General features: G+C 42.8%; 1 protein-coding gene across 3 annotated transcripts in view; it reads left to right on the top strand.

Annotated features, from left to right (window-relative positions):
• The window catches only part of tshz2 (teashirt zinc finger homeobox 2), a 107,279-nt gene extending 79,993 nt beyond the window's left edge, over positions 1–27,286 (top strand). For all 3 annotated transcript variants that reach the window (XM_084366019.1, XM_084366020.1, XM_084366018.1), the window contains one exon: positions 23,522–27,286. In XM_084366019.1, the coding sequence (XP_084222145.1) occupies positions 23,527–26,562 (3,036 nt within the window). In that variant the 5' untranslated portion in view covers positions 23,522–23,526 and the 3' untranslated portion in view covers positions 26,563–27,286. The remainder of the gene's footprint in view (positions 1–23,521) is intronic.
• Positions 27,287–27,788: the final 502 nt, after the last annotated feature.

Below are 27,788 nucleotides of genomic sequence, written 5' to 3'. Positions count from 1 at the left end.
CTACATGCTCCGTGGCAGCCCTCGCACTCTGGCAGCGACCCAGCTGAAAAGTTCCGGTACTGTCCAGACGCATCCTTTAGGGACCTCATCAGCCCCTGAATTTCCTTCCCCTCACGCCTGAGGGCATCCATATTCATTTCCTCCACTGATTTGGGGAAAATGATGAAAGGCTGGCTTTTTTCCCATCTCTTATTTCCTGCCAAGGTTGCCTGCATTTCAATGCAACGTAAATCTGCAAAGACCTGCAAACACGCTCCCATTTGGACATGACCAGTTCCATGTTATTAGTATCATGCCATGTCCAAAAGTAAAAAGAGAGAGGCCCGGGGTTATTATAATGATTATACAGTACAGTAGTGTCAGGATCTTTCTGTGGATCATTGCACAGTAATCCTTTAGTCTTAAAACTGGCTCTTTGTTGAATTACTCAAGTTTCACTATTGTCCGTATTTACTCCACACGGTCTGCTTCTCGTAAAATAAATATCTCATTCAAGTTATGAGGGCTTGATGATATCATGGAGATAACTGCATTGGTTTGAAATGAACCTGTGATTAAACTAGTGGGTGGGTATTTACTCTTACCGGAGACGGGAAATGAATGCTAATGAAAATAACAGTCACATACAGTAATAACCCAGCTCTGTAATTATTGGCATGCTTTGATGACGCCATATATACTCAACACACACATGCGCCTACTTAACCAAACCTCAGGTAGACTATTAGCTCCACGAGCAGGATCCTGCCCTCCTCTACGCACAAGAGCGCTCAGGGCGGGGCGGCCCGGCCCAATGAGGGAGCGGGCTTTAGGTTGCCGAGACAACCCTAAACACACATGTACACAAAGGGAAGGCCCCACTGTGAGAGAGGATCATCTCCACCTCTGGCTGGATAAAGAGCGGTGTCGCTCCACTCGCTGGAATGCACTCCTGCCCTTCAGGCGTATACACCAGAGCATGTATATGGTTTGCAAGCATCCCGCACTGATCATTATTCATGACACGCCATTCATGGGGGGTTTATACTCACAGTGCCATACCTAGAACGCACCGCTCATGTAACTGTTTGTGCTTATTTAAAACTGAACCACATGAGCAGTTATTACACAACTACAATTTTCTGGAAATAAGTGAGATTCTTTGTTGCAAATAAAAGATTACAGTTCTAAAGAGGTTTTTACTAAGCATGAAAATTCAGCTAGTTGCAAAATAATGACTTAATGACTTAAAGTTATTAATCTGTCTGGAGGATTTTCAGTCTGTTTTTCGGTCCAAAATGTGAAGGTTGAAATATGAAAACACTCTGAAGTGGTTTTCGGTTTGGACAACTTTATATCAGATGCTTGCTCCACTTGTTCTCTCTCTTGTAGTGACAGCTCACTCTCAAAAATGGCACTTGATAGTTTTCACCAGTGGGTTTATAGAGCTCAGAACTAAGTCTGTATTGTTAGGCTCCAAATCTGGGCCACATATGATAACAGAATTATCCTTCTGTACAGTAAGCATGTGGATACTCATGCAACTGTCTGTCATCTGAGGCCTGCAAGATGCAAAATAGCTCACGGCTGTGGGTGTCTGATAGACCTCCGTTTCTTTTGTAGTGCAGCTTTAACTCTCCACAGAGTGTGTGTGGGCACGTATCACTCTGACCCAAACTCACTTTTCCTGCTGACCGACGCAGCAAAGTAGTTTGTTCAAAGCAGCCGGTGCGTCTCTCAGCGTAGCCAGAGGTTGTATTTTGGTTGACACCATGTCACCTGTGCATTTATGTAATGCAATTTCCTCAACACATTCCACAACCTGAAAATTAATACAGTTCTTGTAACCGTAGAAGCTGAGCTTTAGTCAGAATTTCTGATGTAAGCTGGCCATCTCTTCGCTAAACCAAATCAAGTCCACTAACTTTTTCCATGACTCTGTTTTAAAATTAATGAAATTCTTGTTGTGGGCTGTGCAGGTTGAGTTGCGTTGGGCTCATACGGTGTATAAAGGCGCTTCAATGTTAGGCCATCTGGAAATACAGATTTTTAAAGAGGTGAGTAAAACTTAAGCACCGCTACGGGAAACAGTTGAGCTAATTGTAAACAGCTGTAGGTGATATCACCCCTCAGACTATAGACAAAGCAGGGGCAAAGGTCCCACCGAAACGCTTAAGATTTAAAGGAAAACTCGAATCCAGTCTGACCTGCTGAGGAAAATACAAAGTGTCTGTTTTAACAATAAATGATAGCAATTTAGTCTGTCCCAAATGACAAATGTATTTTTGTGAACAGTCATGCGTTTGTACTGCAACGTCCTACAGGCAAAAAAAAAAAAAAAAAAGCCCCACTGAAAAGCCCATTAGAATCAAATGAATGTCAAATTCTGCAAAGTGTTTGCACATGACAAACATCTAACATGGCTAATTGCAGATAAGTGTCAGGGTGAAATGTGTTTTGAGCCTAAGATGGTGCAGAATGGCATCATGCATTTTTTTTTTTTTTTTTTGTTTTCCGAAGAGTGGCGATAAAGCCTATAGGGTTCTAGTAAATGTGCTAAAAACACAAGGTCGCTTTTAGAAACTGAGAAATGTCTGTCTGATCCGCAGTGTTTGTCAGCACTGAATCATAGTGGTTGTTAAGAAAGACAGACATCGTCACTTCATGTGAAAACAAAAGACACATGCCACACAGACTATTTATAAAGAGAAGCAGAGAACAGAGACGCTGGCATTTTGCATTTAGTATATTATGAATCTGACTCCAAAGGATGGTGTTGAAATGGAGCTGAAACAATCACTTAACTAGCTGACAGAAAATTAATTAGCAACTATTTTGATAACTAAAACAAAATTTCAGTTTTCAGATGTGACTCTTTGATGGTTTTGTTTATTATTTATTATAATTAACTTTTTTTGTTTTGGATTTGGACTGTAGGTCAGATATCCTTCATTCTTTATTTAGCTTCCACAAAGTGGTTGCTAGTCTTCCTGGGGTCCTAATTAACATAACAGTCACTGTAAGTACAAATTAAAATTGCATAGTTATCTATGAAATAACTCCACACAGAAAACAACCAACAAAATGATAGCACAAGCAACAATAACCCATAATGAACACAAACCAAAACTGTCAAAAACACACAAAAACAAAAAAGCAACAGCACCTCTGTTGCACTTCAATAATCTATCTGTTAGAGCCTGACCGATATATACGTTGGCAGGTTTTATTTGATCAAAGACATGTCGGCATTGGTATATTTGTTGTCTGATATGCGCCAATACGAAAACTTTGCATGAAAAAGATGCTTGGGGTAATTTAGAAATGGTGTCATATATAGTATATAGTAGTATGTACTGTATGTGTTTTATAGGGTTCTAGTAAATGTGCTAAAAACACAATTTTAATTTAAAGTTATTTACATGAATAAAGTCTGTGTTTTGGTGCACGGATGTCATTATGAGTACATAACAATAAAAACAGTGTATTGTTAAACTGTTAGCCTGCCTCCATTACATTATCTTTATACCAATATTGATGATAATCATCATATTTCAAGAGGAAATACTGATGTCATGTCAATAATACAGATGTGATAATATCATGTCAATAATCCAGCTCCTCTTAAATCATTTCCTTTTGTTCTTGATTTGTCATAGTAGGTAGCAGTAATGCACTTAATGCTGATTGCTGCCGGCCATAAAACAGAAGAAGTAACTAACTGGAGTAACTAATTAGCTAGTTACTACCTCAGTGTGTGGCTACTACCATCATCTATAATCATGTCAGACGTGAAAGATAAAAGCGAGACACCACCTGCACCCAAAAAAGTATTATCTCAACAGTGTGGGATTACGTAGATGTTGCGATGATATCGTTATCGTGAATACTTTTTCACACAATAATTGTGTAATGAAAATGTGACAGCCCTGATCACAAGTGTTTTGTAACCTATTTTCAGTCAATATGTCTTTGATATCGGCATCGGGGCCCCTAAATCAGTATCGGTCGGGCTTTAACATGTATCATGGCCTATTTAATATTTGTTTGATTGACTTTTGAAGCCAACTCCATTTATTTTTAATGTCTCTGATATTGTTTGGTAGCTTGAGCCAGGCAGAGTAACATCAACAGCAGAGGAGTTCCCATCATATAATTTGTTCCAGGAAATGTTACTAGTTATTACTTCACTAGAAGAAGGCTAGCTCGTCACAGTGCGGTGTGCCATTCCACAAGACAGTTTGCATAAACACTGGATAAAACCACACATCTGAATATGTTAACTTTGGGAAATTATGATGGGCATTTTTCTTTCTTTTCTGACATTTTATTGACAAAAAGATCAATCAGTAAGTCGAGAAACACCATCAGCAGATTGATGACTGATGGGAAGAATCGGCCCCAGACTGTCAAAGTTAGTTTTTGACTCTTAGGATGGTGTTTTTCGGTGACTCATCCAGTTTTTCACAACGTGTTCCTGTGCCTGCTTGTACTGGAGTTGCACAGCTTCCAGTGTTGCCATGTAGTAGTGTGACTGGGCACCATCTTGTGTCCTGAGCAATAGCAGCAGGCTGTTCCGTGGCAGCACACCAGCTGCCTGTAGTAGAGAAGGGAGAGAGGCGCTGGTGCCGGGCCTATCTCAGATTTGGGTCTGTGAGTTATTGACCCTCTTTGATAAACCCCTCTGAATGACACTGACATAATTCAGCCTAAAAGTTTGCACTGTCGCCGGGATGAGCTAACTGTCTTCGCTGAATATATGGGTGCAATTTTCGAAATAGGTTTATAGCAATTCTTGGGAGAGGAGGGCGAGATAGTGATATTACTGACTTTATCACTGCAGCTGAGCAGCATCAAGCACCTCTCCCCTCTGTATCTCTCTATTCCTCCGCTGTAGAGCAGTGAAGGATCACACAACACACATACTGTAGGTATTACTAAAGAGAAAAGAGTACAGCTCCTAATGGAGGACAGGGAAATGATATTTCATTATTACGGTAATACCGTATTATCCACTCTTATCATAATCTCGCATGTTTTTTTCTTCCCCGTTGGTTTTACATTAAGTTTAGTGTCTTCACTTGGTCTCATTGTTTGTCTTCTTGCAAGTGGATCTCGTACTCCGGGTATCTCAATAAGCATTTATGGTGTGTTTTTTTCATCAGCTGAGTAATTTTCTCTGAATTATTATCAGAGTGCATATTCTTGCGTTGCTACGAAGGTGTCTCATTACTGTTTTTACTTCTTAAATACTATAATCTCTGGTCTAACGTGTAATTTAAGGACATTATCAAAACTTTTTCGGTCCACCCGATCTGATTTTCGTTGATTTTTCCATCTACATCTACCGCTCGAAATGAGAGAAACAGAATCGCAGTGAGTGTAATTTAATAATAATGGGAGACTTGTTAAGCAATAGGCAAAGTAATGAGTCATCCTGTCTATAAGCTGCACCTTTAATCCCACCTAATTTTTCTCAGTCAGGCTGCATTCTTAATGTATTTTCGTCAGTGTAATGTGAACAGCTCATTGTTGAAATCTCTCTGAATCTTTTTTTTTTCTCCTTCTCTTCCCTTTCATGTGTCGAGACTCAATCTGAACCCATAAGAATCTAATAAACTGAGCCCAGTATAGTGCATCCTATAAATTGATTTTGACCCAGCCTTTGAACAAAAGGAACACTGTTGCATTGCCATCCACGGCTGATGCCACTCCCTCTTTGGCTCACGCTGAATACTCTCCTTTAATAGTGTGATGGGTGGTAGCTGGCTGACAAAAAAGTGCCTTATTTAGTTTGGTTGCGGAGAGGTAGACAGAGCGAGGCCGGGGTTTCTGTGACTGGCACCGATCAATCACTCTGTGAGGGGAAGCTAATGAAGCAGGCTATGGTTTATTAAAGGGTTAGCAGATAAAAGATTACTGCAGGGCCTCAGCTTCCCAGAAGCCCAGGGAAGGACAGTGCACCTCTAATGGTTAGGGGGCAAGCCATAAAGCAATCAAGGAGTTTATTCGCGGAGGGCTCGTATTTTTGGCGATCTGGGTGTGAATACAGATAGTTTTAAATTCTTTGGCAAAAGAGAGAGAAAATAAACATATCACCATGAAGGAATTCTTTGACATGCTGCAGGTTTGGATGCAGATTTACAGTTTGAGGGGTCAAACTCAAATTTTACTCAAGATAAAAAATAGTCCCAACAAGTATACGAACTTGCACTGTTTCACAATGTTTGACCACCCCGAGTTAGTCCTAGTTTTGGCGTTTTGCAGATACAATCCTGATTTAAGGCTAACGTTCATCGTAAGTCTGTAAAATAACCTTACTCTAAAAAAACTCTGAGCGCACTGAAACCAAGGCACTCTCTAAAATAGTTTGAAAGACAAATGAGTAGCAGGGGAGTGAAAAATGCAAAGCAGATGTTTTTCCCACCGTTTTTAATGGCAGCAAGACATTACTGATGCCATTACAGAGACCTTTTATGGCTTCTTTTAATCCCCTGGCCTGCCTGAGGAAAGAAACCCCTTGTGGTGCAAAGTAGCCTCTTTACTTCAGAACGACAATTTGAACCCATTTCCAACTCACTTCCCTAATCTGCCACGGGGTTTTACATGGCTTCCTCTGTAATTATTCTGCTCTGAAATCAAAGGTAAAGAGGCATTAAAATACACCTCTTAGGTAAACATATGCTGCTCGTCATGTCGGGCTTGACTCAAAGTGCCTTTTGTAACGAATAATCCTAAAAAATACTGCGGCTTGTGCATCCTTTAATTCCCCTCTCCCTGATGCAACTTGTTTTGGTCATTTGGCTCACATTTCCAAACAAAGCAATCACTGATAATGAGATCCAATAACCACTTTTTTTCCAAGTCTATAGATCCACGTTCACATTTGGGGTACGAGATTTAAATGCGGTGCCGTGTTCGCTGTCTGCTTCCTGCATCAGACCCAACCTGTAAAGCTCAGAGGAGCACTTACAGGGGTCTGCTTAGGGGCTAAAAATGAGGAGGAGATGAACTATATGGCTCCATCCCACAGTCCAGTCGACAGTATATCAGCGGAATCGCAGCCGCATGGGCGTGTGTGTGAACGCTCCGCTCATAAATATCTCCCCCAGCAACCCCCCCACCCACCCACCACCCTCACACCACCCCAAAGGGGCCTCTCTGATGGTGATGGCGAAAGGATGTCGCTGTCTGGGTGATTGAGTGCTGCTGGTCCTGGCCCTGGGCACATCCCTGCGCTCTGAGCCCAAGTGGGAGGCCTACCGCTGAGCGTTGGCCTGAAGGGACTAGCCTGAAGGCGAGCAGCCGCACAGCAGCAGGATGTGCCTTCTCCGTCTGTCTTTCTGATACAAGAACTTAGCGCGACTGCGTCAGCGGCTATTAACAGACCAGGCAACAGAGAGCGTCGAATTAGGTGTTTCGTATGCAAATGTGTTTCAATTCAAACAATATTTCATGCGTTTCGTTTCCATACGTTGAGTCTGTGTGAACAAGCCTTATCTGAACTTGCACCCCATCTCTATAAGTCTTTGTCATTCTCACTCACTCAGAATCTGAAATAATCAAGGCGCAGTAATTAGCCTCACTTGCTGCATTGTAATTGGGGGCAGAAGGAGGTTGCTCATTCTATATTTTTTTCCCCCTGTTTGATAATTGCAGACTTTAGCGTGCCCTCTGTTTAATTTTTTTGATCCTCCTAAGCTCGTTCCCATAGATGCCGCTGTTATTTTAATGCGGTGGCTCTTTCGCCTTTCATCAGTCATCAGAAGCTCCAAGACAGAGAGAGAGAGAGAGAGAGAGAGAGAGAGGGAGAGAGAGAGAAAGGGGAGAGTTCATTTTGGAAACCCACTGTCTATTCCCTTTTTGGGTTTCAGCGCCGTCAGCCTTCCCACTGCCTCCACCATGAGAGCCTTGACACTGTCCAGGTCCGTCCTACTTGGCAAGAGGGAGAGCTACAGAGAAAGGCAGAGTTTATTTCCTGTTCTTGTGAATCATATATCAGTACAATTCCCCTCTGTGCTGTTTGGCAACGACGGAATGACGGGTGTCATTTATCATACGGACTGAAAGAGGCTGTGGGAAAAGGGATTTGAATTCTTCTGGAAGTGTGTGGACTCTCCTTAGTGGTGAATCATTAAACGGAGGAGTTTTTCAACAGGGATATGAGTAACTCCTTGCGCTGGTACTTTGTTCTCCCTGTTTCGCTGGCTGGCTCAATCATTAAACGTCTCAAAAATAAGATTTACTAGTTTTATATAAATTGTGAAGGGACATGGCATTTAACTTGTAATTGGGGATTTTGTCCTGCTGAATCCATTAAGTTGCTCCTCAGTCTTTGGTTTCACTCGAGCTCCCTGGTCATGCTTTGCAAGAATTATATTTAAGCTAATTTGAATTTACAAATTTGATTAGCACTGCATTTGTCAGCTTCTTGTTGTCCTGCTAAGTGATGACATTTTCATCTTCACCATACAGTTATTTTCTGCTCTCGGTTATGTTGACTGGTATTTAAGATTGTGCTTTATAAACATTTTGTGTTCCTTTGGATTTTTCTTTTCACTTGTCAGGGACGGTTACTATTTCCCACACTTTGAGTCGGGTGATCAAAGAAAACGACTTTTGATAGGCTGTCACCGGCTCCTCAGCTGCACTGGCAGAAATAAACGTGTCAAGCTTTAACTTATCCTCACAAAAACATACTCCTAACCCCTGCTGCTCTAATTGAGTGTAACTCCCAGAAACCTGTGAACACACATGCAAAACTGAGTAGATCATAAATCAGGCTTCTATAGACAGACGCTGCCCCCACCCCCACCCTCACCCTGCCAGAGCCTCCCTAAAGACACTACTGGTTTCCATGAGCTGGCTGGAAATCAACCGTTTCTTTATGAAATTTTTTTTGTACCCACCTACCGGACTTTTTTGTTTTTTCTCATGTGAAAGTTGGTTGAAGTCCTCATCAAATGCAAAGAGTCAATAAGGTACCGTATAGGGAAATGGGGCTCGGCGTGTTTCAGCTGTCAGCAACTGTTAGCTGTCTCTCATGTGCAGATCACAAAGTTAAATGTGCTGTCAGCAAGTCCTCAGCTAGAAATAGACGTGTTGAGGTTAGCCTAAGAAGCAGCGCCACCCCCTGCTGCCCAGTCGAATGTGGATCCATCAAACAATGTGAACACACTTCAAATCTGAGCGTAAAGGTGTAATGAAGCACATTTTCAGGTTTCAAGGTGTCGGAATCTGCTATGAAACAGACTGATCCAGAGCTACCTTTTGGTCTGTCTGCAAGGCTGCATTAATAACACATGTGATGTTGATGCTACTTGGTAATATTTAGCTATGAGGCTGCAGCAGTATGCCATGCAGAGGTCTGGCCTGCCCTTCCCTCTTGCAGTGAGTTATATCTTGATGTTTTCTGAACCTAAGCTCTGAGTGCGTGACCTCTCCCAGAGGCCCAGAGTCCCGGGCCAGTATCTTGACATGTTAGCCTGCCACCGCCTGCTAAAGAAGAGTGTAGATGCCCCTGAGGTAAATGAAAACATTTGGTTCTTGCCAGACCTGTTCACATCTCAGCTGGGCCACATGAGCTGGCAGGTGACGCGTGTACAGAGGAGAATCGGAGACCGCAGCGGTGGCCTACTTCTTTTCTTCCACATAGGCCACGCAGGCCACAACCCAGAAACACAGATGAATATGTTCTTGGCTCAGAAAACACCCCGGTGAAACTGACAAAGACTGACCTCCATCCAGGTGAAATTTAGGCTGCGTCTAAGCCATTTTATGCGCAGGGATCTGTTTCATCCCCTGCCTGTGAAGCCGTAGCGCCACTTCCTCACTGTAATGTGTTAAGTTTATAAAAAAATCCCCTCGTTTAGTGGTTCATGCGGTGGCTGTGCGTTCCCGATCATCCTCCTTTTTGTTCTGTAATTTTTAGAAATAGACTTGACATTGTGTCACCATCTCATATCAACATCTGCAATTACCAGACAATCCACATTCAGGTCCCGTGGGGACGTGTGATTGCAATTAAAAGCGTGGGGCAAATGTTAATTAAGTAAACTACTCGAAACTGGAAAGTGAATGTTTTGAATGTTTTTACTTTTAACCTTGCACTTCTTTTTCACTTCCATTTATATTGGCAGCCTGGTACAAATTACAGCATAATTTTAAAGACATAATCAACTCCTTCTTTTTTTTTTTCGTTTTGTTCTTTGGTTAAGCACATAGAGATATTTTATAACATCTACAGTTGATTAAATGTATCGTAAATGTTAAATTAAAAAAGCAATTTGCTACTGCGTGTTATTCACACTTTGAGCTTCTCTCATAATGCTGGGATGTTGATCCACTCGAAGACTTGTGGTGGATAGCGCTGCAGTTCATCGGGTTATTAAATCAGAGGGAATAACAGGCCAACTTCTGGCCATTCTGGTGATTGATGAGCCAAGCTTTATTTGCTGAGGCGGTGTGTTTGTTCCTGTGTAATTGTCTACCAGATGGCTAAGCTAACTGTTCTTAAATGCCTTCAGACCTGCAGGGGTCCTGGGTCTTAACATATTCCCTGCTAATGACATGATGCCTGCAAACATCTCATAGTTTGTTTTTTTTCTCCTTTAACTTTTCCGATCGCTAATGTTCAGGATCAAAATGGCTTTGCGAGGCGTTTAGTTCAGATTATTCTCTCTGTGCGATTCTGTTTTTAATTTGTTCAAAGTGGATTTTGTTGAAGTCGCTCTGTTGGTAAACTGCTTTGTGAAAATGAGTCCACTTGAATTTGAAGGAAGATGAGAGAGAGGAGGTGGTGGGGGGGGGTGGAGGAGGGGGTGCAGGACTCCACTCTACCTGTGAGGAGTCAGATTGGAGGAGAAAATGGATCTAGGTGGCAGTGCGAGTCATCAATCACAGCCCCTCAAGGGGAGCTGCAGCTAAAGCTGCTCTGAAGTGCTATCTGTCAGCTGCTCCGATCCAGCCGGGGGACCAGAGAGGGGCCATATCGCCACCCATCAGCTCATACCCAGCACACAACTGCCATGTAAACATGTGCAGGTGCTACTGTCAAAATAACCCCCGTCTCAGTTCGTGATGCGGTGCATATTTTCATAAATGGTCAGTCGGCAGGATGTGTCCGCCCTCTTTGTGTTTGTTTATTAAGAAAATATCTCCGGATGCTGCAGTTCCCGTAAAGCCTTTTGATTGTTGACAGTGTTGGGTGGTTTATTGTAATTTAAAAGTGAGCGCACTGTTTCTCCTGCTTCCCTCCCATCCCAATCCTGAATAAAGCCACCAAGTGCTTCTCCGCCGATGTCGAGCCGCGTCTGTCGATACCTCTCAAGATGGATAGTTGTTCTGCATGCTTATTGATTCGGCACAGGCCAGAGATATAAGTATCATTTGTCATTTCTGGAATTATTTGGAGTCCTAGTTAAAACCCAGAGTGGGGGGGAGATGGCCATGCCTTAAGGGGGGGTTGGTAGCTGGTGGTGGGGGTGTAGCGAGTTGTCTGGACTTTGATGAATGACTGCACGGGTTTTTGGTTTTTACTGCGAGCGCCGGGGCCCTTTAGCTGCTATTTGCTTTCACCATGGTCCAAGAAAAACAATGCGATGGGTCCAAGGACTGAGCAGCATCGTCCTGTCATGTAGTGTAACACAGCGAGCAGGGTGGTCCAGGCAGAAGAGTCAGGAGGAGGGTGGGCCTTGGACACTACATGCTGCTTTTTCCAAAAGACCCAGTTGGTTGTGAGCCGTCCTGCTGCTCTGTGGCCCAGCTGACGGCCCCGAAACACATGCTATGAATTTGAATATTTAGCATTCAGAATCTACAATGTAACCACAAACAGATTTTTCTTGCTTTTAATTTAATAAAAGAGGAAACAAAGGGGCAAGCGGAGGGATGTTGTCTGGTAACAGTAGCTCCAGTGTATCCCCTGTGACTTTGATTATGTCCTGTTTCGGGCGTCGGGCCAGCAGCAGAGCTGGCTTCATTACTGTATGGATCATCTTTTAAGACCATTTAAGATCAACGAGAGCTATTGTCCACTAATGACAGACACTCCGAGAAGTTCATTACACTCAAACCCTTTGATTCATTCAGCTGAACAGTCACTTTCACGGCTACGGATTCCCTTTTTTTTCTCTCCGTTTTGAATCAAATAAAATTGTTTCTTTCTTTTTTCTTTTTTTTTTTTATTCCAAAGTGCGACTTGAAAGTTGACTCAGAGAGTGTTTTGGAGTTTGGCGAGGAGAAAGTGTTTAACAGAGGAACATGTTTAACAGCAACAAAAGAGGAGAGCAGAGAAACCTCAGACACATGAATGACAAGTAATTATTTCCCTTGTCCATCAAACTGTGTTTTGATGCAAGGATGCGATCAAACATGATATTAACAACTTCAAGTCTTCAAATGAAAACGATTCTCGAATCGCGTGAAGCCCCGAGTGTGAGCTTTTGTGTTGCAGCATGAATCATTCATAAACATGCACACACACATGAACACACACACACACACACACACACACTCACACTGGGCAGGGCAGCCTCATGCCTGACCAATATTATTGCCATAGCTTTTCAATGCAAGATGACCATTGTGTATTCATTTCCATTTTAGCTTGCCAAAATGTCTTCTCACAGCGGGGAGAGGGACAGCTTTGTGTGTCTTTTCAGTTTCTGTCGGTGAATATCCCCATACGCTGCGGGCTGACCGACCGACTGCCCCCGGTCTCCCGACACAGCCGTCAAACAGGACGGTGCACCGGGCCTGGCTGCGTTTCCATCACTTGTCCTTTTTTCTTGCAACACTGGAGAGAATGCTTTATTATAAGCAGTTTTTTTCCTATAGCGGCCTCGCAAACTGGGTTATAAAAAAATCTAAAGTTTGAATAATTAAAAACAATCATGGCGACGCACTGTACTGCCGTTTTTAAGTATTCATTTAAACACATGCTCGCTACAGTATGTCATGAAAGAGGGTATTTGCGTTAGTAGGGCAGTCTTCTCCATTTTGTTTGCCAGCAGAGCAGCGAGAGGACAGACAACAGAGGCCCCTGCTTAATCCCTTTGGAGAACTAGTGCATGAATTGATATATCCTCCTCTCTCTCTCTCCGCGTCTTTCTCCCTCTCCCCTCTTTGCTAATGTCTTTCCTAGAACTTGAACAAACAGCCTGTGCGTGTAGGACACATAAGACAGATGTTTAGGATTACTTTCACCTCATTGCTCTATTGTGTGCACTTTAAGGGAGCTCAGCTGATGTGGAATGCCACTCATTCAGGGCTCCCTGCTCCTACAGGGCTCCTCCTGTTTATCAAAGTGCCATCTGCACTCAAGACAGAACAACACAATTTTTTAGGTGGGAAGAATAATTCGCTGGCATGTTTTTTTTGTTTTTTTTTATTATTCAGTCAAGCGAGGGGGGGAAAAAAAATCCTCTCATGCTAAATATTTAATTCTGCTTTACAGGTTAAAACTAGCACGGTAACCTCGGTAACTGAAGACTGTTTAGTTTTTGTCCATTCGTGTGTGCGCCACCCTACTATTTGTTGTTTCCCTTTAAAGAAATAAAGCCACCCTCTCCCTCTCTCTCTCTCTCTCTCTCTCTCTCCGCCTGCCGCTCAACTCAGTTTATGTGTGTGTGTTTACAGATGTAGAAACAAATGGGCCAGACCCACATTGATATTGTTGAGGGGTGACATTATCTTTTAGCAGAGCACTTATCTAATCTGGCTGTTGTGGGAAGCTGGAGGAAGTGGCTATGGGACAGGGGCCGGGGATACTGCATCTTTAATTACCATTGATATCGCAATAGAGAAGAGAGGGATGGAGGAGCCGGCGGGGGGAGGAGGAGGAGGAGGAGGAGGAGGGCGGTGGTGGTGGAGGTGGGGGGGAGTTGAGAGAGGGAGAAGACCCGTGTTCACTTTTTAATTAAGGCTCCGTAGTGTAACTCGTCAATGTACATTATTGGAAGAATGAACGTCAATGCCATTGCTTTTTCTCCCCCTCCTTTATCTCTGTCAATGATTCAAAGACATGATTTATGGTTCGTCTCCGTCTTTCAGGATCATCCATCAAGCGCTGGCTCTGCCGCAGCGCCACCCGTTGTAAATCATTCTGAAAGCCTGTCACTCATTTCCATTAACCGTTCCTCTGTCGCTCTGGTCTCCGCCTCCCTCAACCTCCTTTTTTTCTCTCCCCCCCCCCCACAACCCTCCTCTCCCACCCCTCTCTCCTCCCCCTCGGTGCACAACCTACAGCCACGCAGGGTATCAGTTCCGTTCCGCTGCTTCGTCCGCCTACCTTCTTTTCAATAAATTAACCACTTTCTCCCATGCAATGAATAAAAAGGCTCTGCACTCGTCTTGCAGTCGGCACCTACTCCTCCTCCATTACAGCTGAACACCTTACAAATGTCACGCCGCTGACTCGTAGGCTAAATGAGGATATAGCACAGAGAAAATATTTTTGTTGCGCTGACTTTTCCAGTGGAAATATTTGAACAGCTTTGATGTGTTTGCAGTGCGATATTAATGAACATATATCCCACACGATAGCGGGCGCAGCATCTGATTTTATTATCTATCTTTTATTGTCGGTGATGTGAGGATAATTTGCCCCCCCCAAAAAATTGAACACACGGTTAAAGCGCAGGTTTGTGAGTGTGTTCACGTTGTTTCTGTTACGCGTTAATTCTGAGAATTATTCAACTTTAACAGTTAATGGAAACAATATTATGTCTGTAATTATTCCATGTAGTAAAAGCGGCACTAAGTGGGCAGTGCTGCCATTAAATGCTGCTGGTGTTCTGTAAATCCTACCAGTAGTTTAATTCAGACACTCTAACAATGACTGTAGTCTTTAACCAGTTTTTATAGAAACAGGTCTTATGAACAGAAATAATTGGCTCAATGGAGTGACTGTCAATCTCTTACAATGGTTGATGTGCCTGCTCTGGGGAGCCCAATTCACTGGCTTCCTTTTTCATTCTAATCAACATCTAGATATCAACACAGCAGAATACCCACAAACAGCAGAAAGCCTGTTTTGAGGGGAAACTTTCAACTATTGGGTGCCAACACATTTCACTATTTGGGCAGCCATTGTTCTCAGAATGGGCTGTCAAAGTGACAATGCGCACCAGGCAAATCTAGAAGTTTGCACTTTTCAGAAAACAGCGGGCCCTAATCATTTTGTGGAGGACACTTGACAACAAATTTGCCATTAAAATGAATGTGAATAGGAGGGAGCAGGGGCTGTTTTTGAAGCATTTCTGCCTCTCTTACTGTTGCTCGTCTTGTCCCACAGAGCTCCAGGTTTGGCGGGCTCGCTTCTCTCCCTTTATGCTTGCCATGAAGCAGCCTTTGGTCCCACTAGAAAACTGACAGTACCACGCTTCAGCTGCAAATTCACTCTGTAGCCTCATTGTATTTAATGAAGGGAAAAAGTGGCAATCTACTATTAATGAACTTGGAATGTAAAAAAATGCCTCCCTTTGCTGAAAACTGCATAAAACTGCTTGTACAAGGAAAGCTTTGGCTGGAGCCCATCCAGAACCTAATGAAAGATCCATACAGGGACAGAGCGGGCGGGAAGACTTAGTGAAATGCAGATTGTTTTAATAGAATACACACAGTCTCTTCCAGCTGCACTATCAGATTCATCAAGGCCTGACCTTGATGGAGGGCTGTTGTTGTTTGGGAGGGCCAGTGTTTAGGGTTCATGCAAAGTTTATGATGCGGGGACTGTATGTACTGTATATACGTCTGCTGATCTCAGGGGAAGACAAAATGGGACACAGAGAAGGAGAAGGAGTGACTTGCCGCTGGCTTTCTTTTGTGATACTTTAATATTAAATCACGAGGCGAAACAACGCACGAGATCACAAACGAAATAAACGGCCAATTTAATATTCAAAATAATTAATATCGCAGCCAAAATGCAAAATAAAACAGAAAGATACAATGAAGCAAATGTTTACAAAACACCCAACAATGATTGAATTGGAATTGAAAAGCTCTTTATTTAGTCGGGGCTCGTGGGCATGAAAAACAAACAGCACGTCAGGCGAGCGCAGGCCATCATACCTTTCACTCAGTATCTCATAAAACTAGAACAAAGGCCTTATGTGTGCAAGGCAGTGGTCCTTTAAACGATGGCCCACTTTCCTCCCTGCTGCCACGCAAACATTCCTGACTGACATTCAATCAGGGAAATTTGAACCAAAGCAAGATGGTCTTTTATTAGTACCGCCCTGTTTGCTCGACTGGTCAGCTCCAATATGCGAAGCGGTTTGAGTGGCACACTGTAAGATGATGGGTTCACTCTCTGATAAGGGTGAATGAGGGGTAAACTGCTATTCTGCAGAAAGGAACCATCAGACCTCATCATGTCGCTCCTGGAGAGCCGTGTCACGGGCTCTTCAGAAACCGAGTGACAGAGCGACGCGAGGCTGCTCCCCTCCCGCTCGTGGAAAATACACTGGAGCTGAAGCCGCCCTGCTTCTGCTCCGCCAACTGGAACTTTTGTATCAGTCGGGGCAGAAAAAGATCATCTATAATCTGACAAATTTACACTGAGGCTTTTAAGCCTCTTCAGTTGTAACGTTATCCAACGCGCTCGCCAAATTGTTTATATTTACCTTTCCTTGTTAGCAGAAGAGGACAAATAGGAGACAGTCAGGATGTGCACGGTATATGTTCAACCGCTTATGCAAGAACGGCACATACAGCTCATTCAGCGGGCAGTAATTTCAAGGAGGTTTTCACCCAAATCACAAACAAAAAACACACACATTTTCTCACTCGTCTGAGGTGGTGTCCAGCCATGCAGATAGGATTTATTTACCCTGGTTTTGAGATATCTGCTGCCTCCTCAACAGAATGGAATTTTGTTTGGTGCTCCCAGATTTGCAGCGGTGAAAGAAGAATTCACACCACTTACTTACTGTCAGTAAAAGCAGCAGATAGAGCCTGACTGATACATGTGTTGGCCGATATTGGCCTATCACAGATATATTGTGATCGACGTATCAACGTTTTTTTAGATGGTAATGCTGAAAAAGATGATTTGGGTTATTCTAAGTGCTAGCAACGATATAGCATTTGAATTACCATGACCTGGATGACTGAGAACCTTCATCAACATAATTTATAATAATTATTATCATTTAAGTCCCAGTGAAGTTTACAGTTTCAGTGCACTGATGTCGTTTTAGACAATAAACTGTAAAAGATCCTGCCTCAGTCACACATCTTTGTCCCAAGTGTTTGATAACCACATTTGAGGGATCATTGCAAAAACAATATGTCAACACTGGAATTTTTTACTTCCTAATATCGGTATCGGCCCCAAAAATCAAGCTGGTCGCTCTCACGTAGCAGCACTAAAAATTACTCCATAATGAGTCATAATTAAAGATTTAGTGTCAGTGTTATATTATTATATGATTGGGTTGTTTTTATTGCTGCATTTACATGTAAGTGGCACCTTAATTTTGTAGTTGGTTGAGTTGAAATTAATTTTAGCTGCCGCAGCAGCAGCTACTGTATAGTTTAATCTTATCTTTTAACAATGCATCATATTTGATTAATCGATCAAATGTTGTATATCTAATCTTAATGTGAAAAGTAACTTGTAGCTACAGCTACCAGATAAAAAGTACATTATTTGGTGAAAAGTAGTGTTAAATGGGAATACTCAAGTAAAGTAGAAGTACCTCAAAATTGTATTACCGGGGTTGAGGTTACATATATTGAAATATTAGAACCGCATTGAATACAGTTAAATCTCTAACAGTGCCAGTCGAAACATAATTACCTTTGTAAAGGTAGAATTTACGGCTGAATGTCGTTTTCAGATTTTACATTAAGTGGCCACTGAGTTTATGTCTTTTGCAATTTGGGTGAACCAGCCCTTTAAGAAATCTGTTCCCTCCATGTATAAAATAATATTAGCAGACAAATATCTACCTGGCTCTGTGCTGCTGCTCTGCTAAAGGCCTATGAGACAGGATGGGAATGTCGTCGCGTGTATAATTTTTCCTGCCGACGCTGATAGGAGACCCTTTGGTGAGATGCAACACCAGGCAACTGCATGTGATGCGGCGGCTGTGGCACGTTCAAAGTGATGACTTAGGTGCTGGAGTGCAGATTGCAATGCTCTCCCACCGCTCACTTCCAATTAGGCGGCGGGCCGACTGATGCGTCTCGGAGCAGAAGCTTCTAGTAGGCATCAAAAGGAGCAGCATCGCTCGGTGACATCACGGAGGGGAAGGGGGCTCCTGGAGCTTCAGGCAGGGCAATCTGATGTGGCTCAGTAAATGTAATGATTAGCATCCGTGCAACATGAGCGGACAGACTTTTAGAAATCCCCACTTTTCTATCATTACATAAAAAAAAAAAAAAAATGGAACCATAAACCAAAACTAAACAGGCTCACAGGCTGTGGCTCAGACTGCCTTCGGATATTTTTTTGTGTTTGTTAGCGTGTTGATTGTGCATTCCAAAGTTCTCTGTGTTTTTAGTTAACAGAATGTTGGTTGTGAAAACATTTTTGATTAATTGCCATAATTATTGTGATCATTTTTGCCCAAATGAACAGCCAGATGGCAGGATATGGTGTCATATTTGCGATCCTATCATATTAATCTGGCTCTGGGTCCATCTGAACACATTGTGCCGTTTGCTGTGTTCACAATCTGTCCTCGAGTTGTCCGTGTCTTTTTTGAGCTGCGGGTTTTTATTTGATTATATTAGACCATTAAATATTAAAGTTGAGGGTGTATGAAAGCAAGGCATTTATCTGCATGAATAGCCTGTGTTTAGTGAAGTAAGTAATGCGCTTTAAGTAACATCTCCGTCATGCATACAAAAATTAACATGAGTGTTTCCGTCTCTTGGTTTTGCAGTCAAAGCCTCAGAAAGATGCAACAATACCACTTTGTGGGGGTTCATGGCAGCTTTTAAAACCACTTTTCATCGCTAATCTATAGATTTTTCTTTTTTAATGTTACCAGAATGTGTACCCGTCGCTGTTAATAACTACTGAGTGCAAAATACAACACGACATAGACTCAGAAACAGTGTGTCTGCACGGTTTTGAACTCTGTTAAAGGCATCATTGGAGTCATTTTAAAGAGGTGGAATGAAATAATGGGTCAAATAGGAACTAATGACACATTCCTGTTTAAAAGCAAGTCTAAAACTATTTTACTCTCTGATATCAATTAACCTCCATATAAATTTCATCAAGAGGGAGCAGCCTGGATGTGATTGTTCTCTCTTTACTCTGCAGTGTCCTTGGGCTCGGGGAGACTGTTTCCTGACAGGGAACAATGAAGAGAGAGGTGTTTACAGATCTTTACAGATGGCTCCGGGGCTCAGAATTAGCTCTTCGCCATTTCTCATGTGATTCAGTTCAGACTTAACTTCAGATGTGTCATCAAGACTATCATCAGGATGTCTGACAATGTATCTATTTGATCTTGACGTGCACTGCTCACCGAGTTAGTCAGATATCACTGTCAAATATTAAACCCTGTGACATGTGTGTGTCTCGTTCTAATGATAGCTCACTGAAGAAAATCACTTGGTGGTGACTTTCATAAACACAACACCCTGTTTCCAGCATTGCAGGCACAAAAGAGCTTCACAACTTTGGAATTATGTTTTGTACACCGAGTACTTTTTGAGTGACATTTCACACCTATTTATAACAGCAGATGAGCGCGGTGACTAAGTGTTTTTTTTTTTTTTAAATGTACAGACACAATTAATTGGGCACATTGCTTACATGTGAGTGAAAACAGGAAGGAGAAGCAGATGATAGTTACCGAGACAGCCTGCAGATTGTTCAGTGATCCTGACCTGCGTTGTTAGCGTGTTCTCTGCCTCTCCAGCAGGGCCTCCTTTTTATTTTTTTTTTCCTCCTCTTTTTTTCCCTCTACATGGCATAAATCCGGGAGATGAAAATGTCATGGAGCAGGTTCATTTTGCAAAGAGGTTTTGATTGCCATGCGCGTGTAATTGATTGTTCCAAGGACAGGGGGAAATCTAGAAATGTCATAACAGTCCTGCTTAGGTTGGTCCCACCACTAGGCAATCAATGAGAAGTAAAAAGAGATATTGATTTGCGAGCAGCAAAAACTGTAGCTTGAGACAACCGGAGAGCGCTGGGGAAAGTGGCACAGACGTGCAGACCTGTCACTGGCACCTATGAATTACCCAATCTTCTCTGAAGATAGTGTTACCTCGGATACTCACAAAGTCCTGCGCTGGGTATTGCAGCTGTCCATTAGCTAAGCTCCTCAGGCTGCTAAGTCTCTGTGGCTTGTCAGATTAATGAAGGAAATGTTGACCTTCCGAGGGATAAATGTTGATGTTCTCAAATTTACAAAAGTTTCTGCTGGCACGTTAACACTGGAAACAGAATGCCTCTTTACATCTGGCACACACATTTCTAAGTGATTGACACGTTCTGAACAGACTCACTCACATGGGGGGAGAAGAAAGGGATTGTACTCTCTGAAGATACTAATGCTTAAAGTTGAGTTGTAAATATATTGTCATGTAAGCCTTCAGCAGCAATCCAGTTGGACAGCACGCTGCCATGAATGTAGCAGTAAATGTAATCTACTATTTCCTATGCAGTTAGCTGGTTTCTCTCGATGTAGGAAAAAAGCTTTTGGCTCAGAAACAGGCTGCTGCTTCAGTAAATCCAGGCCTCGCTATGCCAAGAGTCTGTTCTAACGGATAAAGGTTATAAACACTTCAACTGCCTGATTTATGATGGACACCTCAGGTTTTTTGACCTTTGCATATCTCTGTCTGAAGATATAAATTTGTAGTGACACAGATTGGAGGCTTTACAGCAGTTTATGACATGCTAAATCTCAGGCAAGGCATGCCAGCCTCTTGTTTTGTAAGGCTAGTTATGCCGGGAGTTGCCTTGCTCGGCCTCAGAGACAACGTTTTCAAAGCAGGCATTTCCTTTTTTTCTTTTTTCAAGTTGTAAAAAAAAAAAAAAGAAAGTGGCTGAGAACGTGCCTGCTGTTCTTCACTTTGGGTTTACACAATGACTCACCAAATCTTAGACTTTGAACAATGATGTTTTATGGAGCATATCGACAGATCCTCCCTGCAAATCCTGAAAAACTAGTTTCTCATGATATAATGACCCCTTTGTCTGTCGTCACAGTGTTGTCTTTGCATCTGATCTTGTATTAGGGAGTAATACAGCTTGGCATGGCAGCAGTGTGCTGTGGTTAGACCATGAGCTGGCAAAGCTACACTTATAAAATGGTGTGAGAAGCAGAGTTAGGCGTGCGGGTATCTCGGAGTGATCCCTGCCAGAAGGTTAATTGGTGCCTCTGGATGTCTGCTACTTAGGGCATCTGATAGAAAGGCATAGAACAGCAGGAAGGGCAGCTGTTAATCTCTGTCAATTTCATCCTCAACTACCACGATAAGGCACAAATATTCACATTAAAACTGATATAACGACATGTAAGTGGTTATTTCCAGGAAACAAGTACTTGCTGTTCTTTCTTAAAAAGCACATTTGTCTTACAAAGAGGGAAGGTGAAGCTTAACTACATCTATTGGGGATTTTAAGCTACGTAAAACATTCAGGAAATGGCTTTTACTTGATGGGTGTACACTTTCTATTAAACCACCGCTGGACTGGAAAAAAAGCTCATCTCCCCTCTTTGGTGTACGTCCGTACCAGTCCATCAGTTTTAGCGACGACTTTGAAGGGAGAGGACATCAACTGGGAGCTTGTCATAGACATTGGTGTTCTCCTTCACTGTGAATACTATATATACGACTATAAATAAAACATACCTCTGTGCTCTTGACAACTCTCTCCCTTAGCATCAAGGGTGTTTTGGAGGCCATCACAGATCTCGGTTGGCCAATCAAAACATCCCTCTTGCGGTGGATCAAGGTCACAGCACATCGGGGCTCTTGGGTGTGGGTGTGTGTGTGTGTGTGTGTGTGTGTGTGTGTGTGTGCGCGCAGGCTCTTGTTCACGAGGCCCCATTCTCCATGTTTGTTTTGAAAGTCCGAATCCCATCTCCATCTCCATCCATTAGCTGGCAGGCAATTCACCTCCAGGGTTTCTCTTGAGGCACTTGTGAAATATTGATAAAAAAAAAAAAAAAAAAGTCTTATTTTCAGAAGGCAAAGAAGGGAAGACATTCTATGGGCCGCCCAGTGTGGGACTCCTGAGTGCTCGGCTTCAGCCATCCCCACATGGAGTGCCCTCTATTCAGAAAAGAAATATTAACCACGTGAAATGCATAAGTGCCTGGACAGGGCTGTTATGTCCTATTCATATTTAACTCAGAGCACATCTGCCACGTCGCTCCCAAAATGCACATTTTCCGGCATGACTATGAGGGCGGAAAATATCTCAGATATGTGACAACACTGACAAACCGCATTTATTGCAGGATGTTGTCAAAAAGATATGCAAACATCGGTTGTGATATTGTTGCGCGGGTTTGTCGGATGGCTAGATTTTAAATTATCTGAAATAGCGATTGTCAGAGAGGACGCTCTAATCTTCTGTAGCCGCGCTCATATTTTTGTCGAGCAGACCCTGCAGCCACATGAAAACCCCCTCTTATGCTGAGTCAGAGCTTCCACTAATTGGATGATGGGAAATATGTCAATTAGAAATACTGTTGTTTAATTATCTGTTAATTGAAGCAATAATGTTTGTGCTTCTATGAGTTGGGAGAATGAACAGGTGAATAATGAAAGAAGTAATTGCTGTTTATGAGACTGTCAGGGAAAATATAATGACGTGACAGATTGCCAGTAATTTTTGGGAAATTGTCTCGTTTTTACTCTGATAATTGAATCAGCTTTTCCACCGGCATGATCAACATGTTCATCAGCATTCGCATTTGCGACGTATTTTTATTTTTTGCTAAACGGGTAAACGTCTTCTAAAGTTATCTTTTCTCATCTTTTTCACTCAAGCCTCTTAATTTATTGATAGAGCAATGTGGGACATTAAAACGTCTGAGTTTGTGTTCAGCCATTCCTCACATGTGGCTTCAGGGAAGCTGAGGTGTTATCAAGAACAGAAGGCATACATTTTCATTGCAGTTTTTGAGGCATCCATAATCACTATGGAATAGGTCATTTGCAATAACACTTAACATGCCCCAGAAGAATCAATTTCCTTTTGTCACTCAGTGGCCAATGATTGTTGTAAACATCTCAACTTGAGGCCAGAAAAACCTTGGACACAGCACTAAGTCAATGGCCTGTCGTGAATCACATGGTGCTGTTACACCAGCAGCAGACTGTTAGTAAAGACATTATGTCCTGCTATACTCTCCAGCCTCCCAAAGGCACAAACCAGCAGCCATTATGTTGTCTTAAATGGCTTCTGTGACTTCTCACAAAAAAAATATAAACTCAGTGCCGTTATCTGTGTTGTCTAAATAATGCACCGTGGAAATTAAAAGATAAATTCACTAAACTGCTGTTCCACATTGTGTTTTAATGTCATTAATTTCCATGTCTCTTCCTTTTCTAGTGTACATGCCGGATGAAGACGGTGTTCTTCAGGATGCCATCGCCGAGGAAGACGGAGAGAACGACACTCAAACCGAAGAGGAATGCTCAGAGAAGACCAGCCCCAAAGTGTCTGAGGACAGAGAGCTTGACAACAAGAGCACTAACACTTATAGCAACCAGAACTCTCCCATTAGTGTCCTTTCCAATCAAGAGGCAGAGCTGGAGTCACGCCTTAGCGACAGCAGCGACAGACTCTCAGACTTCAAAACCTCCCCGCCACCTGAGAGCCAGCGGGTTGACGAAAGTCGCACCCCCAAACATAAAGAGGAGACGGGCGGCAGCTTGGAGAAAATGAGGGCAGCCTATGCAAACTTTCTCTCCGATTCCTACTGGACGGGGATCGGAATGGACTTGAAAATTGGCAAAAACACCAGCAAAGCCAACTGTGACAGCACCAACGGAAGCACCAAGAGTGAGTTTGACTGGCACCAGGACGCCCTCTCTAAGACCTTGCAGCAGACATTCTCCCCAAAGCCTGTATCCAAACCGAACCTCTTTAGCTCCGTCCACCTGTACAGACAAACCACCAAACCCTGTGGCTCGGTGTTCACGGGAGCCAGCCGATTTCGCTGTAAGGATTGTAGCGCTGCTTATGACACTCTTGTGGAGCTGACGGTCCACATGAACAAGAGCGGGCACTACCAGGACAACAACCACACCAAACAGAGTAATTCCTCTGCTTCGTCCTCGAAATCTAGGAAGCGAAATTTGCAAGACATGGAAGGGAAAGAGGACGCACAGAAAGTTTTGAAGTGCATGTTCTGTGGCCACTCTTTTGACTCACTCCAGGATTTGAGCGTCCATATGATTAAAACTAAGCATTACCAAAAAGTGCCTTTAAAAGAGCCAATCCCAGTTCTCACACCCAAATTGTTGCCACCAGCAAAGAAACGGGCCTTTGAGACGGTGAGACCTTGTTCCCCCGACTCCACGACTGGTATATCCGGCTACACTGAGGCACAAAGGGCCGCCACCATTGCAAATGCTAACAATAATCGCTACGGCTATCAGAACGGAGCTAGTTACACTTGGCAGTTTGAGACGTGCAAGTCTCAGATTCTTAAATGCATGGAGTGTGGGAGCTCCCACGACACCCTTCAGCAACTCACCACACATATGATGGTTACTGGACACTTCATCAAAGTCACAAACTCTGCCTCTAAAAAGGGTAAACAGTTAGCGCTTGACCCGCTGGCCATAGAGAAGATCCAGGGTTTAGCTGAGCCGGCTGCCAGTGACACTGAGGGAGAAAAGGTGTCTCCAAAAAATTCTTCCCCTGGGAGCTGTGAGAAGGATAGCCAGGGGGAAGGTACATCAGACAAAATGGAAGAAACTGAAGCTAAAGATGACAAGCAAGAGAGTGAGGATCAGAAGCCAGGCAATGGGGCTTTTAAGTACCCTTATCTCCGTGAGGAGGATCTTGAACAGGACTCAGGAGGAGGAGGGGACATCCTTAAATCTTTAGCCAACACAGTGGCCTCTGCCATCAATAAAGCTCAAACAGGGACGCCAAGCTGGAGTGCCTATCCGAGCATTCACGCCGCCTATCAGCTCTCCGGCATCATCAAAAACACCCCTCTCTCTGCATCTCCCCCTGCACAGCTAAAGCAGGCATTTAACCACAAGCTGAGACCGATTGCCCCAAAGGGGAAGTTGTACCACGGTGCTGTGGGAGTTGAAGCTCCCCAGGGACAGCATCAAAATGTGGACATCAAAAAAGAAAAGGTTGGCATTAGCGATGGTAAAGAAAGTCAGAATATTAAGTTTGATCTGGCGGAGAATGATGACAGCGATTGTCAGGATGATTCCTCTTCCTCTTCAAAGCTTGATGCAGACTGTTTGAATGAAGGGAGTGAAGCGATCAAAGGGAAGTTGAGCCCAGATTTCTCTGACAGAGGCAAGACACCGAGCCCCTCTGCCAGCAATGGACGCAGCAGCACTTCAGAGCCTCTCAGTGACACTGCGGCGATACTTGGCATAAACCCTCTTAGTGCACTGCAGTCAGTTCTGAACAATCATCTGGGCAAAGCAAATAAGCCCAATAACTCAAGAGTAGATAAACTATCTGCTCACACCAAGTCTATTTTTGCTGACATTAACAGAAGCAACGAGAAACCGGCTTTAATGCTTGGAAATGCTATGAGAAATAGGCCTGATAACAGATTTCTCTATGTTAGTGATGACCAACCAATAGACCTGACGAAATCTAAACACAGCAAGCAAAGTTCCTCGATACTACAACCCTCCGCCCCCATGCCGCAGAAATACGCCCTGTCTGACATCGCCGATATGGTTAAAGTACTTCCAAAAGCCACAACGCCAAAACCCTCCATGCCATCAAGGATCCCGACTATGAAACTGGAATCGGACGTCAGGCGCTTCGAGGACGTCTCTGCCGATGTGTACTCCGTCCACAAGCGTAAAGGCAGACAGTCAAACTGGAATCCTCGCCATCTTCTCATCCTGCAAGCTCAGTTTGCCTCCAGCCTCTTCCAGACCTCCGAGGGGAAATACTTGCTCTCGGATCTCGGCCCTCAGGAACGGATGCACATCTCCAAGTTCACTGGATTGTCCATGACCACCATAAGCCATTGGTTAGCAAATGTAAAATACCAACTGCGGAAAACCGGAGGGACCAAATTTCTGAAGAACATGGACACGGGCCACCCGATCTTCTACTGCAATGACTGCGCTTCCCAGTTCAGGTCGCCGGCATCATTCATTTCCCATCTGGAATCCCATCTCGGGTTTCAAATCAAAGACATGTGCAAAATGCCGGTAGAGCACCAGACGAAGGTAGAGGAGCCAGAACTGTCGAAGGCCCTCAGCGTCAGAGCCACAGAGTCTCTGGTCACGGAGGAGGACATTGACGCGAAGTTCAAATGTAAGCTCTGCTGTCGGACATTTGCGAGCAATCACGCAGTCAAACTCCATTTGAGTAAAACTCACAGCAAATCCCCCGACAACCATTCACAATATGTGGAAATGGACAAGGAGTAGTTTTTCATATTGTTGTCACTCTTTTGTTTCCCCCCCTTTTTTATTTTAATACACGGGTCAGATATTTCAACCATTTTTTTTCAATTAGCGTTGTGTAGTGTGCATCATTATGACATTTAAAAAAAATTCATGGCGTACAGCAAAGACACACTGGTTAGAAAATTGTATAAGGAAACACTAAGAAATACTTTTGCACCCTGCTCAAATGCATCACCAGTAATGAAATGTATTACTGCTTGAAGAAAACATAATTGCTGATGTTTGCATGCAATAGCCCTGGCTATGACTACTATTTATTTGTATGATATGTCAAGTTTTAATTGTATTTCAAAGACAAAATAATGAACTAATTGTACTTTACAACTTCTGTGACACAGTACACCTGCAGAAAACCGTGCAGCTGTTTGAAAACAGGTAGCCCGATACACATGATACCACTCATGCAGACCTGTACAGTGTATTGCTATGTAAAGATGTTTTGTGTTGCAACGATAGAAGAGAGAAAAAAAAAGCACTTTAATAAATGTTTAATCACCAGTTTAGACTTCGGATTCTGTACATGACTCAAAAAACGATTAGGGATATTTCACATGTAAATATATTTTAGAAGAAAAAAAAGAAAACAGTGCGTTTCATGCAACAAGGATAACAGCAAGACAGATGATACCTGTGATACCTGCACCTTTTTTTACTTATTCAAATAAAGAGTTAACATTTGATAACAGCTTGTTTATCTTTTTTTCTTATTATTATTGTTATTATTATTATTATTTCCTTCTTGAAATGTTTGCTTGTGAAGTTAGTTTGTTTTTAAAGTATATTAGGATTTTCTTGCTTGTCACTGTGATCAGTACCAGTGAATTCTATTCAAAATGATACTTTCACATTACGCAACCTTTACTAACATTTTATTCAATTATCGGGTTGTTTTCCTGACGAGTTTCGAAGAAGTTTCCCAGAAAGAATGATCTAATTTGGTACCAGGAGTCTTTTAGCCAGTGAACTGCAGGTCAGCTGAACGTTGCAAGAATATGGACATAATTCAACATATATGGAGTATAACATTTACAGTAAATAAAAATAATTCATGTTTACTTTGGTTTAAAATGAGCCTTTCTTCAACTAAAAAACAAACAAACATATTTTCGGTTACACTTTATAACAACCATCATTAATAAAGTTTAATTCACAGGAGGGGTATCACAATATTCATGATAACCGTGATG

The sequence above is a fragment of the Pagrus pagrus genome (genome assembly GCF_965226575.1).
Source record: "Pagrus pagrus genome assembly, chromosome: 11".
NCBI classification, from domain to species: Eukaryota; Metazoa; Chordata; class Actinopteri; order Spariformes; family Sparidae; genus Pagrus; species Pagrus pagrus.
Note: the sequence above shows the minus strand (reverse complement) of the source record. Positions and strands in the feature narration are given on the sequence as shown.